The sequence below is a fragment of the Chroicocephalus ridibundus genome, chromosome 2 (assembly GCF_963924245.1).
Source record: "Chroicocephalus ridibundus chromosome 2, bChrRid1.1, whole genome shotgun sequence".
Classification (NCBI taxonomy): Eukaryota; Metazoa; Chordata; class Aves; order Charadriiformes; family Laridae; genus Chroicocephalus; species Chroicocephalus ridibundus.
This window is the reverse complement of record NC_086285.1, coordinates 106,180,447-106,195,629: the sequence shown is the minus strand read 5'-3', so window position 1 is coordinate 106,195,629 and position 15,183 is coordinate 106,180,447. Positions and strand designations below refer to the sequence as shown.

Below are 15,183 nucleotides of genomic sequence, written 5' to 3'. Positions count from 1 at the left end.
CTAGGAACGATTCAGTTCTCCAGTATGAAGTACCTGCAGGGAGTTGTAGCTCTGGTTTTTAAGGGGGAAGGGGCAGTATTATCCAGCCCTATGCAGTAAGCAACACTTGCTTTTCCAAGTTTGATGCTCTCTGGAGCACACTTTTTTTGCAGCTCCATGGTGAGACTTGAGTGATTCAATGCCTCTCTAATTTTTAAGAATATTTAACTATGTTTAAGGCAATACTTAAAGTAGTCCCTGACTTAGCAAGTAGTTCAGATCTTGTTTGTGTTGGACAGAATATTATCCTCCATGTAATATGTTGTATTTTGTGCCTGTGATGTGAAGCTAAAGCCCTGATGTTGCTGTAGGAACTGGTTGAGTGAAGGGAAGGGTCAGATGCCCTGTGTGCTGGCTTCTCTGAGAAGCTCCAGATGAATCATGCCTAAGCGCTAACTGCATGTGAGGATGGTGGCTTCTCTAGGAAAACCAGGCTTCAGTGAGAAGCATTGCTTTAACTTGGTTATGTCTGTGTAGTCCTTTTGAAGATGTTAACTTTTCACCATTCATGACTATTGGAGAATACTTGAACTGTCTGGTAATTTCCTGTTGTTCTAATTGGTGCTTAAAACTCATTATCCAAATGATGGATGCTGTAAATTAAATACAAGCCATCTCCAGTGAGTGAAAGTCAAACTTCAGTGATCTGTGTAAGTACAACTGTGCTTGAAAGAAAATGCGTTCTGTAAGTCTCTTGTAGATTTAGGGTGGCAGGATGTCCCTATATTGCAGTATGTTGTGTGGGACAACCTGCAGCTTTGAAGTATTAATTTCAGCTCTGTGGAGTAGCCAGCTGCTCAAGAAATCCCAAGACAAATAGTCAAATGTTTTAACAACTATCATACTTGTCTTGTGACTTCTGCATAGAAGGGGAAGAAAGGCTTAAAGGATCTGGCATAACGCTGACTGAACAAAATACTGAATCACAGCAGCTGCTGAACATGCTTGTTCAGTCTATTACACAGACACTGGAGTTTTTCCTCGTGGTCCAGGCAGTTGGATTTCAGAGGTATATTTGGAGAGCTCATTATTTTCGTGGCTTAGAGGAGGTGCTGTTTCTTTAGTTCTAACTTGAGAACTAGGTTTAAACTTGTTGGGATTGTTGATTGAATGGACAGTATGTCTTTTAAATATGGACTTTGGACTGGTAAGGAAGACAGAAAACTGAGGAGAAGAGAGGTCTTAGATTTTCTCATGTGAATTTTGGTTGAAACTGAAAAAAAGGAAGTGTTAGCACTGAACTAGTCACTGACCACTTGCTCATGGCCTGCTGGGGCTGGTGTCTGTTCCTGTGGCTTCACTCCAACCTTCTTTGGGAAGGCTGAGTGGCAGGTTAGGACCTTAAAGCTGAAGAAAACACAGGTTTCTAAGCTGCCTGCTTTGTAGAACTCAAAAGTGTGCTGCTTGCTTGGACCTAGCTAATATCATTCAGGCCTATAGCACACTACAACTGACCATTGCTCCTTAAACCTGTGAGGACTAAATTATTTTTCTGTCACAGAATCTTCAGCAACACCATTCTGGTCAGAAAATGTCGGCTCTCGAAACCCTCTTTAAGTACATTGATGAACACCAGGAGCTCTATATTCAGGTAAGTTTTCATTGAGTTTTGTCCTGCAGCACAGACAGTTATGGGATATGAAAAGTTAGGTGGTCACCTTCAAGCTGCTTGTTACACCTATATAACAGGCCCAGTAACAGAGTAATGCCAAGTAACTGGGGAGAGAGGGGAGCAGGCATCAGGTATGACAGCTTTGAGTCAAGTCAGAAAACTTTGTTTCTTAAGTTTAGGCAAAGAGGTAAATCTTCATGGTAGATTTATTAGCAAAAGCTCTATTACCGTATAGTGCAAGCAGTGCCTTATTTAGAGGCACAAGAAGTTTGACACTGTTTCCTGAATGCCAGACTAGGTTTATACTGTCTTTCCCCTTCTGAGATTGGAAAAGAAAGGTATGAACAATACTGGAATAAAGCTTTCTCATATGAAACTATTCGTGTTGGGATACAGAGGGAGAGTTACCTCTATACTTTGCTGTTTAACCTGCTATTTAATTGCACCTTGTATTCCAGTCCCTTTCACCTGTGAAGGAATCGGTGGTATAGCACCGTAAACTCCTAGGGAAGAACTATGCCAAGTGTTCAGCTTGACTTCTGCCAGTTGCTCTCACTGATCTCTCATGCGGGGGAAAAAGCTAAGGCGGCCTTTCTGAGAAGCCTGAAGGACATTAGCTGGTTCTGGATACTTAAAGAACAGCAATCAGAAAGGCACAATATGCACAAGCTGTTGTACTCTTGAGCTTACCTTATGCATCTCTAGACTTTGTGCTACACTGCAGGGGCACCTGTAGGAAAGTGAGGTTTTAGAGAGCTTTTGAGTGTAACATTAATGGTTAGAGTACACCTTTGAACAGAGGACAGAGCTGATTTGCCTTGAGTTTAAGCTTGACTAAAATGGTATTAGTTGAAATGCAAGGTATTGTATTTGTATAGGGCCTCCCATGCCATAATTAATTTGTAGAAAAACCTCCAACACTTCTGTCTTTCTGTAGCGGCTGGCTGAATGGGTGGCAATCCAGAGTGTGTCAGCGTGGCCAGAGAAGAGGGCTGAAATCAGACGCATGATGGAGGTTGCTGCGAAGGATATTGAGCGACTGGGAGGCACAACCCAACTTATGGATATTGGGAAACAAAAGGTATGTGAGCATCTCTGTGTCAGCTTAGTAGAAAAAGTCTCTTTAGAAGACAAGGTGTTTTGCACTAGGAGGTGTTGGCTTCTTATGATCCTAGTAAGAAAGGCACTTAGATTCCATAAAGTATAATTTTAAAATGCTGCTTATTGGAGCTACCACTATAAAGGAAGAGGATAGTATAGATAATCTTATGTCCCTTCAGATGCTGGAACCCCAAGCTATGTGGCATCTAGTGGGCATCCAATCAGTGTGCAGCATGCTGTGCAGATCCTACTCGTGGAAATGTTATTCCATTTCATTTATTCAAGCTGTTCAATTCTGCTGCCAAACAAAAGGAATATTTACATGAGAACTTCTTGCTGCACTTTTTTAGATAAAGACAAGGACGTGCAGGTGGTGTAATCATCAGTACCAAGTGGGAGCTGCCTGCAAGCTACAGTCAACTGGCTAAGTTTATGCTGCAGCCCAAGGATTTGTACAGCACAGTACAGGCAGGAAGGCAAAGCTGTGTGCACAGCATAGCACAGCACGGGCTTGGGTGTACTCAGGCTAACTATGTGGACCACTAATTCCTTGATGTCTGATGGTCTTCTGGTCAGGATCACCACACAAGGGTCTTGTGGGTAGTGGTTTAGAAAGGCAGTAGCCGGTTGGGGTGTAGGATAATGTCTTTCCTGTCACACAGTCTGAACTTCCTGTTAAAACTTTTGTTTATAGCAAACCTTGGGGTCCAGATCTTTTAAGCATGTTGCATTACACTTTGGACTGTGTATTACATGTATTTTAAATACTCTTCTAACTGAACATGAACAGAGCACCTGCAAATAAAAATGTTAGACACTTCTAACAGCAGGTTGGTGTTGGATCTTAGACCCCATGGACTGTTAAGATACTTACTGAAGTTTCAATAAGTGTTCCAAAAGACTGTTAGGCTCTTCCAGAAGTGCTACATTTGTCACAAGATTGCACTGCTCCCTTACCGGATACAGAAGGATCCTTTATAGGATGAGTCCCCTCCTTATTTTCAGCTGTCTGGACTGCTTTTCCTCACCTGAGAAATGAGTGTCCTTATGCCAATAACCCTATCCTAGGGAAGCATCCACTTGATATGCTTCTCCTTTGAAGTGCCTAGTCACCACATGTCACAGAATAAGACCCATACCAAAATTGTTAGACTAGCATTTGGATAGTGGGATTTGAAATTCTGTTGTACTGGACTGTTTGCTGGCTTTAGAAGATTGTCATTGTAATTTGTGCTAATGATTGCAGAGTGAAATCTGTGTGTATTGGGACCCTCTGAGCTGTTCTTGCTTCTGGCAACTGGAATACACTTGTTTGTAGTGCTAGAGGTCCCAGTAGGGAAGCAGCTGACTTCGTGTGCCCTCTTGGGAGGGAACCTGTAGGATAATTCTAGTTGTGCTACTACCTACAGCCTAAAATTCCATCAGAAGTGTTTCAGTTAATTCAGAGACAAAATTTTTCTTTCATCAGTGTAACATTTGGGGGGCAAGGGCACATTTTACAGAGTTTATTACAAGTAACATTTCTATTTAGGAAACTCTTGCACTGGATTGAAATTAATTTTAGTATTGAGTTTTATATTAAGTATAGACAAAAGTAGTCTGTATTATGTACATTGCTGCTATATCAGTGAAAGATAATGTAAAGCAACTGGCAAACTTGTCTGATCTTAGTTTACTGCTGCACAGCAGTTTGTACTGTGTACTGATTACTGTAAGTGTAAATTGTTGCAATAATGCTTTAATAGCTTAGAGCTGCAGCTGGCCAAGGATCATGTAACCTGTTGATAAGAAATTGGAGCTTGGAGCCCATATGAGCAAAAATCAAAGCTGATCTTGATCTGCTGATCAGTGTCTAGGAGTATGTATTCACTGGAAGGGAAATACATGCTGACAGAGAATACTGTGTGATAATTGCTTATGGGGTATTCCAAAGGACTAAGAAAAGTTCAACTCTTGAACTAGGTTCATCAGCACTACCCTGCCCTTTGCTTTACAGCATAGGCTGGTACAGAGAAATACAGCTGTTATGCTGATCTTATTTGGGTGTAGGCACGTGTTATATTCAGTGATACCACTGTCAGGAAACTCTTGACTAGAGCACTATACTATGGACAGGATGAAAGTGCAGTGACAAGCAATGCAGAATGCAATATTGAATGGAGTTTATCACTTCTGCTTAGGTCAGCATTGGATATGGCAGTTTGGCATGCAGACAGCTTGCTCTGCTAAAATCTGATGTAGGATTGCCAGTTTAAAGCTAATAGTTCTGAGTGGCTTGGAACATTTTGACTGTTACTGGGACTTGTCAGGGAACTTATTGGCATGGTGCTGTCATGCCTTCATTGGCACATTGCTTCTGGTAATCAGTTTAAGTAGCTTAGTTTTGTTAGCTGTCTATGCCCCTAACTGCAGAACCTCTGTAATGTTAAAGTAATTAATTCATCTGATAAGAATGCCCACTCTGACGTTCTACATTTGAATAAAACTTCTTGCCTCCTATTTCTAGCTGTCTGATGGATCAGAGATTCCTCTACCGCCAATTGTGTTGGGAACACTTGGCTCAGATCCACAGAAAAAGACGGTGTGTGTATATGGTCACCTGGATGTTCAGCCAGCAGCACTAGAGGATGGCTGGGATAGCGAGCCCTTCACGCTGGTAGAAAGAGAAGGTAAGAGCTGTGGACTTCGCAAACTGATGAGTACTTCCTTAAGTGTCATATTTCTCAACTGCTCTGCAGTTGTACCCTTGATTGAACAGGGGAAGGACAGTAAGAATGGACATGGGTGTTTATTTAATACTGTTGACATAAAAGATGCAGGAGGGGAAATGGTAAACAAGTAGAGCTGCAAAATTTCAGCTGCTGTCAGGATTTGTTTCCTTGTCTGATAGTCTAGACTGTATTTGCATGTTATCTTCCGTGTAGCTACAGCAAAGTCTTAACTGCTGCCTTCCATGGTAGCAGTTTGTTGCCAGAAAGCTTTCTAAAACTAGTTTCTTGTGCTGTTCACAACTTGCAGCCTGTAAGGTCGTGTCAGACTGCAGGGATTCTGAACCACTGTAAGGGACAAACACAACACAGCCTCTTTATGCCTGGAGACAGGAGTGGTGCAGTAGCCTCCCTGAATTGCTGCTGTGGTTTTGCATACAATGCTACAATGAGTACTGCAGAAATTGTGTTTTACAGAGCTAGTGCCCAGACAAATATCCTTCTCCTATAAATGGGGATGAAGAAATTGTGCAGTAACTCCTGTTGAAACAACACATTCCCGGTAGCCAAGGGGAGACTAAAACTTTCTTTTCTATTTAAAGCTGGTGCTACCAACAGCCTCTTCCTTGTTTCATTTGCTCAGTGTTTAGTGTCAAAGGTCATACAAATAGAAGGACATTAACCATTCTTGTTGCATAACTGTTAATCATTGCCAAGAAAAGAAGTATCTGTGGTAACTAGTATTTCGACTTGGACATTTGGTCATAGGCATCAGAGTCCATGTTACTAAGTTGGATTATCTCACCTGATAGCAAGAGCTAGACTTGCCTTAGACTCTGTCTTATCTCTTTGCAGCCTGGCAGTGTAAAAAGCATATTTATCAATGGCTCCTTACCTTGCAAGCTGTCTGTTTTGTTCTGTCACTGTGGTTACACCTAATGCTATGGGGTGGTAGCCACTGCTCTGAGTTGCAGCAATATCTGCCTCTACTGTGATCCCATGTGCTACCTTTCCTGGGACTTCCTTGTAGCCTATAAAACTTGCCTTTGACTAAAGGCCTTACTGGGGACGTTCACATTTATCTGGAGAATCCAGAGAAGTGATTGCTCATTAGCTGCTAAAGTCTTACTCTTCAAACAAAGAATTATTGAATTGAAGCTAATATTGGATAGGTTTCTGTTAAAAGGAAGTAGCTTGTTCCTATACCTCTTCTGCTGTGTTTGTAGAAAGTGATGTCATTGTGAAAGAATAGGAACAACTTAGCCCAAGGCAGTTACGTCTTTTCCAGGCTTGTGTTCAACTCCTGTCCAGGGAGCAGGTGAGGGAAGAGGTGGCTTAGCTCTAAGTGGGAGAACTATTGCAGTCCTGTACCTATCCCACTTGCATGGGTGTATGAAGTGGGATGTAAAACTGCTACTTCAGAAGAATCAGATATGAAAGTTAATATAAGCAGGGCTAAAAAGCTCATCCAAAAGGATGTTTTCTCCTGAAGGCAAGAGATGACTGAAGCTTCATCCTTATTTTTCTCCACAGTGATTAATTTGTATCTTGTTTCTACAGGAAAGCTGTATGGGCGAGGATCAACAGATGACAAAGGTCCAGTCCTTGCCTGGCTGAATGCCTTGGAAGCTTATCAACAAACTAACCAGGTATGTGCCCAAAATCTATCCTTCTTTTTTACATACAGCTGAGTATAGCAATAAATGTTATCCAAGCCACAAACCTTTGAGGCAAGCCTGCTTATTCAGCTGACTGGAGGAACTATGCAGTAGTCCTGCAAGTTCCCTGTTGTCCCAGTAGGGTTGAGTTGACTTGCTGACAAGTTAGTCTTGTAGATGTTTAGATAGCACCCTAGACATTTTTGCTTTAATGTGATATGTAGGAAGGAAAATGCATATACAGGCATCTCGAGCAGCAGGAATAATCAAGTATGATCACTTTCATGTCAGGATGTCAAATTGGTTTGGCCTTTAACAAAGCTTAGTGTCTCACTGCCACTGAGCTCAAGAAGAGATTACCTTAGTAACACCAAACTTGGAGCTCTGCAGTGTTTCTTCAAGAAGAAGTCCAATCAGAAATAGCTCAGAATGTCTGCTTTAGAATCATAGAATCATGGAATTGCTGAGGTTGGAAGGGACCTTTAAGATCATCAAGTCCAACCTTTAACCTACCCTGACAAAAGCCACTTTTAAACCATGTCCCTAAGTGCCCAATCTACCCTTTTTTTAAACACCTCCAGGGATGGTGAATCCACCACCTCCCTGGGCAGCCTATTCCAATGTTTAATAACCCTTTCAATGAAAAAATGTTTCCTAATATCCAATCTAAACCTCCCCTGATGTAACTGGAACCTGTTTCCTCTCGTCCTATCACTAACATTGTCACTTTACATTGCAAGACAAGTTGCTATTACTTGTGAGAAGAATTAATACTTCTCAAGTGCTGTCTAGGCATAGAGTATGGTAGACTGGATAGACAGGGTAGCTCTGACTCTTGTACTGTGGCATGCAATTTCTGTGGTTAATGTTAGTTTTCCTAGCCCTGTGACTTACCATTGGCAACAAATTTCTGCTGCCTTCCCACAGTTAAGAGGATTGGGAACAAGTTGTTCTAGAGCTTAGTTAAAAATTTGAATTCCATCAAATGAAGGGTGGTGTAAGTGCCCTCAATGTAAGTGCAGTCCAAACTTTCGAATACTGTGTGTATAATTAACAAATTCCGCTGTCACGGAACTAGTTTACCCATCTCCATTTTTCTGCTTTGCATATGACAGATGAAAATTACTGATTGCTGAAGGAGTCCAATGTTTTCACATACTTAATCGGTTCTTGTTCTCTGCTTTCGAAGGAGTTTCCAGTAAATGTTAAGTTCTGTCTAGAGGGTATGGAAGAATCAGGATCTGAAGGCCTTGATGAACTGATTTTTGCTCAGCAAAACACCTTCTTCAAAGATGTGGATTATGTTTGCATTTCTGACAACTACTGGCTAGGCAAGAAGAAGCCTTGTATCACCTATGGCTTGAGGGGTATCTGCTACTACTTCATAGAGGTAAGTGCTATGCTAAGAGGTAACATTGCAAAACCAGTATTAACATGAATTTTCTGCTGGAGAAGAGTGGTAGCTCAAAGTCTTTCATGCCAGTACCTTCTATTCAGAAAAGGTGGAAGTGACTACTTAAGTGGAACAGTCTCTACTAATTGTGTAAATACCTTCCTTTTACTATGCTGTATGGTACTTGGGTGGGAGGGATAGCTCTCAGCTGTACGAAGCAAAATAAGCCAGCACCTTCAGTGGAGGATTATGTTATGGCACAGATACCTTCATCCAGATATTTCCTTGAGTGCAGGAAGAGACGTCACTACTGAAGTCCCCAAGGCTGGGACAGTCAGTACTGGGGGGGCTTGTATGCCATAGCAATAAAAGAGCAATAAAAAGCATATCTGCTTTCATGTGCTACAATTGAGGGGCCTGGTTTCAAAAATGATGCATTCTTAACATACATGCAGCAGAAAGCTAGGGTAAAAGTCTGTGCATTTGACGGTATGGTCATGCTAAAAATTAACCTGAATCTTAATTCACTTCAAACCAGGTGGAATGTAGTGACAAAGACCTTCACTCTGGAGTTTATGGTGGTTCAGTACATGAGGCCATGACAGATCTCATTACTCTAATGGGTAAGAAAAAGCAGGTTTCACTGAATGCATCTAAATGGGAGTAAGAGCCATCAAAGCACGAGTGAGTTTGCTGGGGGCGGTGGGGTGGTGGTGTTCCTAAGGGCTGCTTACACTGAGCAAAGCAATGACCAGTGAAATGGTGCTTGCCAGGTATGCATAAAACAGGCTGATGCACTAGATACAGAAACATGATGAAGGTCTTGCCAAGAAGTTTTCTATCTACTTAAGCTTCCCTTAAAATCCTGCTGCAAACTTGTATGTTAATTAAATCAGCTTTTTTCTGCAATCTCTTCTATGGATGCCCTATTGAACTCCTTAGGAATCCTGACTTCAAACAGCCAGCTAAACATGTAGCAATAGAATTAAATACAGTTGCAAAGAAGTGCATTTTAGATTACTGCAAATTCCATAAGTGCCTTCCATGCCTAGTGAAATGGCCTCCGGGAGGTTGGAATTTCATTACCTTTACAGAGTTTTCAGAAGGCAAAGACTTCTCTTTCTGGTGGAAAGTGCTCTCAGCAATGACATCTTGTTTGTTCTGGTTGAATTCTGATATTAGGTGTTTGTTTACAGGTTCTCTTGTAGACAAGAAAGGGAAAATCCTCATACCAGGTGTTAATGAAGCAGTGGCACCTGTTACTGATGAGGAGCTGGCACTGTATGAGAAGATCGATTTTGACCTGCAAGAATATGCAAAAGATGTAGGAGCAACAAAACTATTGCATGATACAAAGGTATGCTATACTCCTCTCTCTACCCTGCTTAGCTGTGTTAAAGCTGTCTATATTAGTAGAAGACAGAAAGAAGCTTCTGTGCATACTTGTGTAGTTACCAAGTAATTTAGTAGGCATTCATTTGACATCTTTAAAACGTGGAGAAGGCCTTGAAGCTAATTTCACCTACTGTACCATTGACTTTATACTTAACACTAGCAGTTCCTCTGCAAAGCATTAGATGCTTAATCTAGGTTATCCTATGTTTAAGGCAAGCAGTCTAGGCAACTTCAGATTTGGTCCTAAGTCTATAAGTAGCATTTTAAACTTGTACAGAACTTTCTCTAGTGCTGTTCTCTTAATGCTAGATAAGAACTGCTAGGACTTTTCCAGAGGTCAGATACCACATCTACACAAAGCATCAGATCTCCTACATCTGTGGGAAGTTCAGTGGGTTATCAGAAATAAAGTAGTTACTCAGAGGTCACTTCTCCTAAGGTGTGAAAACAGTTTGAGATCTAGCTGTGATGAACTTAATGTTGGCATACTGAACATCTTCCTAGACCTGACAAGCAAGGACTGTTTTGTAGCCATGCACTAGGCAGCAGTCCAGATCTTTGAACAGGCTCAAGTTGAATAAACTCATGTCTGAACTTCTCAGATCTTAATCCTGGGAGCTCTCCAAATAAATGCTTTTTAACAGCAATGAGTCTTACAAGGTAGAGGTACTACTAATTTTAAAGCATTACACCCTAGATGTAAATACATCTATCATAAAAAGCAGAAACAAGTGTTGTAAAAGACAAGTCTACATGTGTAGGTCTGTCTTCTGTCCTAGTACTGTCAGAAGAAGGCGTCAGACTCAACTAAAATAGGCATAAGTAACAATTTTGTCATCAACCTTGTCTTTACATGCTCAGGTTTATATCAACTGAGGGCACGCAGGCTTCCTTGTTCGGCCTTGTCCTGTAAAGTAATAGATGAAATATACTTTATTTACAAGAAGGAGCTGGCAGGATGCTCTTTGTATGATACTGAACTAAAGCTGTTCACTCAGCTTCCAGTCTAGAAATAGACTGAAATAGACTGAAATTCTAGCTTAACTCACCAAGGGAGTTCTAACTAAGCTGCATGTATGCAAGAAGGATCTTAGGACTAAAGAGATATGGGAAAGAAGGCTGTAATCTCCAGGTGAGAAACAATGTGCTTGAAAGCTTTGAACAGGGACAGTTAAACTCTTTGAGAGAAGATTGGTTGTACCTGGAGCAAAACAAACTTAACACTAAAGCCCACAACATTTCTAAGCCTCCTGAACCTGTGTGGTGAAGTTCAGGTTTGAGGTACTGTAGCTGTCTATGCAGGGCACAAATATGTTGAATTCACAGTATCCAGTGTAGCAAACAGCTGCGTCCAAGGCAGCAAGGAGGAAATGTAGAAGTGTATCTGAAATGCCCTAGTAATGGTAAGCAATAGGACTCACTTTAATGAACCCAACGTTCAGCCAGTTTAATGTGACTGATATAAATGGCAGGAGCACACTGTGTGCCTGGGTCTGCACAGCGGTGAGGCTTTTAGAAAACTTGGGAGCTTCATAAGTATGTGACTCAGTGATGGAGGCATCTGCCTGACTTGAGGCAGTGGGGACTACAGCTTCCAATACGCTCCCTACAAACTGTGCTTGAGTATCTTATAAGTGGTATTTGTGTCCTTGTCAGAAGCAGACTTGTGTCCTGTAAGTTCCCTAGGACTAGGAGAAACCCAAACTAGAGCTACTGAATCTCTTAAGGTGCTGAAAACCTAGCTTTTCTATCAAAACGTGTGCTTAATGGGAGTAAAGCTTCTGTTTGTAACTGAATGGTCTTGAATGAGCTGCGTTTGTCCATGGGAGAAAGCACTGTTTCTTGCAAACTCTTTATTAAATTGAATAAATTATTACTTTGAGGGAACTCTGTCAAACTTTATGTAATCTTGCATCTTTCCCTTTGCTTCTCCAGAGAGATATCCTTATGCATAGGTGGAGATATCCTTCCCTGTCTCTCCATGGAATTGAAGGAGCCTTCTCAGCCTCTGGAGCCAAGACTGTGATTCCTAGGAAAGTGATTGGCAAGTTCTCAATCAGGCTTGTGCCAAACATGATTCCTGAAGAAGTCACAAAGCATGTATGTTGAGATGGATTGGTAGTCTTAAACCAACCAGTGTCTCTAAGCTTCTCCTTTTCTCTGTGCCTGGGGGAAGAGTATATCTGGTTTCTAAAGCAGTTCTGTTTATTTACTTTACTACCATCTTCCCTGTTCTGCACCTCAACTCAGATAACTTAGGGAATTGCTGTATGGTTCCACACTGGACTGTTGTGTCCTGGTTATTCAATTTCTCTTAATTAACTCTAAATGCTAATTTAGTTGTAGGGCACTTGGATTACTAGAAGTGCATATTCAAAAGCATAAGTGTTTGATATATTGGCTAACAGTTCTAACTCTAAGCAAGTAACTTGCTTAGAGGAGATATTCTGACTTTGGAGCAGAGTTACATAGAAATAATATGAAATAATAGTAATAAGAAAAGTTGCTGCACAGTAGCAGTGACCTGCAAATCCTTAAGATGCTTTTAGTACACTGTCTTTATCACTGTTCATACAATTGCTAACAGTAGATAAGACTCTTTAATCTTTCTTATAGGTTGAAGACTATGTGAGCAAAAAGTTTGCAGAGCTGCAGAGCCCCAACAAATTCAGAGTATACTTAGGCCATGGTGGGAAACCCTGGGTGTCAGACTTCAACCATCCCCACTACCTGGCTGGTAGGAGGGCCATGAAGACAGGTCAGTGAGTTTTCCACTTGGCTTTGGGAGGACTAAAGAGCTCTTGTTCCAGCACCTCAAGAAATAATGAGGAGGTCAAGTGTGCAGAGTATTTAATGTTCTGCACTGATGTAATAAATTTGCCTAAGTAATGAAGCATGTCGAGTGTAGTCCTTAAACTTGAGTCTGCGGTACAGGAGGGAAAATGTTGATGTCAAGCTCAATTCCTATTATATTGGAACAAGTTCGTTGGTATGGTGTTGCTTTTGCACAAGGATGAGACTGTTGGTTCAAATAACTTGCTTAGCCAAAGCCCTTAAGGCTTAGTCATCCTAGCATACTTAATCAGTTATGCTAGGGCAACTAGATTGCACAGGGCAACTATGGCAAATTGAACTTCTGTGCTGGAGTACAGGCTTTCAGAAGAAGTGTTATTTGTGTAACTGAACTCTGAAAGTGATGGTACTCCGGTACTCTGTCTGGGGGGCAAATGCCACAATTCTACAACCTCTGCAGGCAGCCTGATTAAAACAGAGCAAGGCTTGGTCAGCACAGGGTACAGAAGTAGTTGGTACTTGATTGCTTAAGCAGCAGTAGGGATCTGTGTTGGAAAGAAAACAAATGCAGTCCCAAACTGACCAGAGTATCACCTTGTTCTAGTTTTTGGAGTTGAACCAGACCTGACGAGGGAGGGAGGAAGCATTCCTGTTACCCTTACTTTTCAAGAAGCAACAGGCAAGAATGTCATGCTGCTTCCTGTTGGAGCTGCAGATGATGGCGCCCACTCTCAAAATGAGAAGCTAAATAGGTAAGAATATTTACCCCTGTGCCAGGCTGAGCTATACTGTGGGTCTTGGCATGTATTATGAAAAGGACCAAGAAGAATTCAGGTCTCTCTTTTCTCTAGAAGGCAAAGTGCCACTTCTCCCTAGCAGAGAATTGACTGGTTGGGTAACTAGTCTGTAGCTGGATCTTGATCTCATTACTGCTGCTGGTTTTGTACACTTGAAACCAGAAGCAGTTTTTATACTTCTTATAGCCAAGCTTGGCTACCCCCTACCCTAAGGGCATCACTTCTCTCTTGCTCAGGGGGACGCAGGGAGCTTCGGAGTGGTGGCTGTTGCCTGCAGCAATAATGCCTGTAGTGTCTGTCCTGTGCATAGGAGTGATACTGCGGAAAGCCCGGCTGCTAGGAATAACAGCTCAAACTAAGACCATGCTAACGGAAGCTATCTTCTTTCCAGGTACAACTACATCCAGGGAGTGAAGATGCTTGGTGCATACCTCTATGAAGTCTCCCAGCTGAAGGACTAATTTAGACACCTTACCTTCTGGCTTACATATCAGAAGTCTAATTTTCTTATAAAATGTCACCAATTACCAAGTCTTACGTGGCTCCCCTCTTCCACCAACACTCCACCCCTTTGGTGGGGAAGAGGGAAGCATGCGGTTCCACTTGACAAAGAACACTGTATACCAAAAATACTTCTTTAAATGCTTACTTCAAATGACACAGACTATACTTTATCTGGCCAGCAGTCTTCAACTGCATCTTTGTCCCTTCTGTATCACTTCAGAGTTGTGGTTTGCTGTATTCATCCCCTTTTCCTGTAAAGCAGGAAGAACAGGTTTGTTCTCAACTGTTTAAGCAGCCACATCAGTTGCAGAACTGCTGAACAAGGTTTAAGGTTCTTATTCCTGGATATGTCCTGGAAGTAGTCAAAGTGACAGATTATGGGGCTATACTGGAATGTGTTCAAGCTGTAGTGAGGCATCTCTTGCTGAGTGATTTGGAAGAGCATTTTGTCTCTTACAGTTTATACCTGCCTGCATTTAAGTTATAACAAAATTCACCGTGATAATGACTACTGGCCATCTTTTTGTAAAGCTGCCTTCGTACTTCCTAAAAAGAACAATAAATAATGATGCTCTAGAGTTTGGCTCTTGGTTTCTAAGGATTAAATAATAATGTGGGAGGGAAAGTAACTTCAGGGGACTCGGGAGGAACACCTCTATGGCTATAGAGGCAGGTGAGCAACATGGCTACGCAGGCTGTACTTCCTGGGCATTCAAATTTTTATCCCTTAGGCTCTGGCTCCATGTTGGCATGTTGACTTGAAAGCAGATATTGCTAAATCCTGCTCTCCTGAGAGAGAACAAGCTCAGAAAATGTTCCATTTTGGCTCTGTAAGCCAGGTCATCACAACAGTAGCACAACTGATGGTACTGCAAGGGAGCAGGTGGAATTTGTAGGCATAAGTGAGGAGAGAAGAGCATCACTCATTGCAATTAGTGACTGACATCCGACTTCCAGTGTCTTTTGGAAATGCAACACTTCTGGTATTATGTCAAAAAAAACAAACCCTCTTAAATGTGTGCTGATCTGAACTGGGTTTGGCTCACTGTCTCTGAATTGCCTGACCAGTGCTAGCAGGCTAAGCTGGGTAAGTATTTCACGTGATGGTGCTTTGCTCTGAGCACTGCCTGAGAGCATGGTGAGGTACTGTGGTCCTGTATCCTGACAAGCAGTTGAACAGCAT

General features: G+C 41.8%; 1 protein-coding gene across 1 annotated transcript; it reads left to right on the top strand.

Annotated features, from left to right (window-relative positions):
* The first annotated feature begins 1,544 nt into the window (after positions 1 to 1,544).
* On the top strand, positions 1,545 to 14,578 carry CNDP2 (carnosine dipeptidase 2). Its single transcript, XM_063326425.1, has 11 exons — positions 1,545 to 1,630; positions 2,589 to 2,732; positions 5,259 to 5,421; positions 7,021 to 7,109; positions 8,308 to 8,508; positions 9,050 to 9,134; positions 9,708 to 9,868; positions 11,842 to 12,006; positions 12,523 to 12,664; positions 13,304 to 13,451; positions 13,888 to 14,578. The coding sequence occupies exons 1-11, from the start codon at positions 1,571 to 1,573 to the stop codon at positions 13,955 to 13,957; spliced, it is 1,428 nt and encodes a 475-aa protein (XP_063182495.1). The 5' UTR covers positions 1,545 to 1,570; the 3' UTR covers positions 13,958 to 14,578.
* Positions 14,579 to 15,183: the final 605 nt, after the last annotated feature.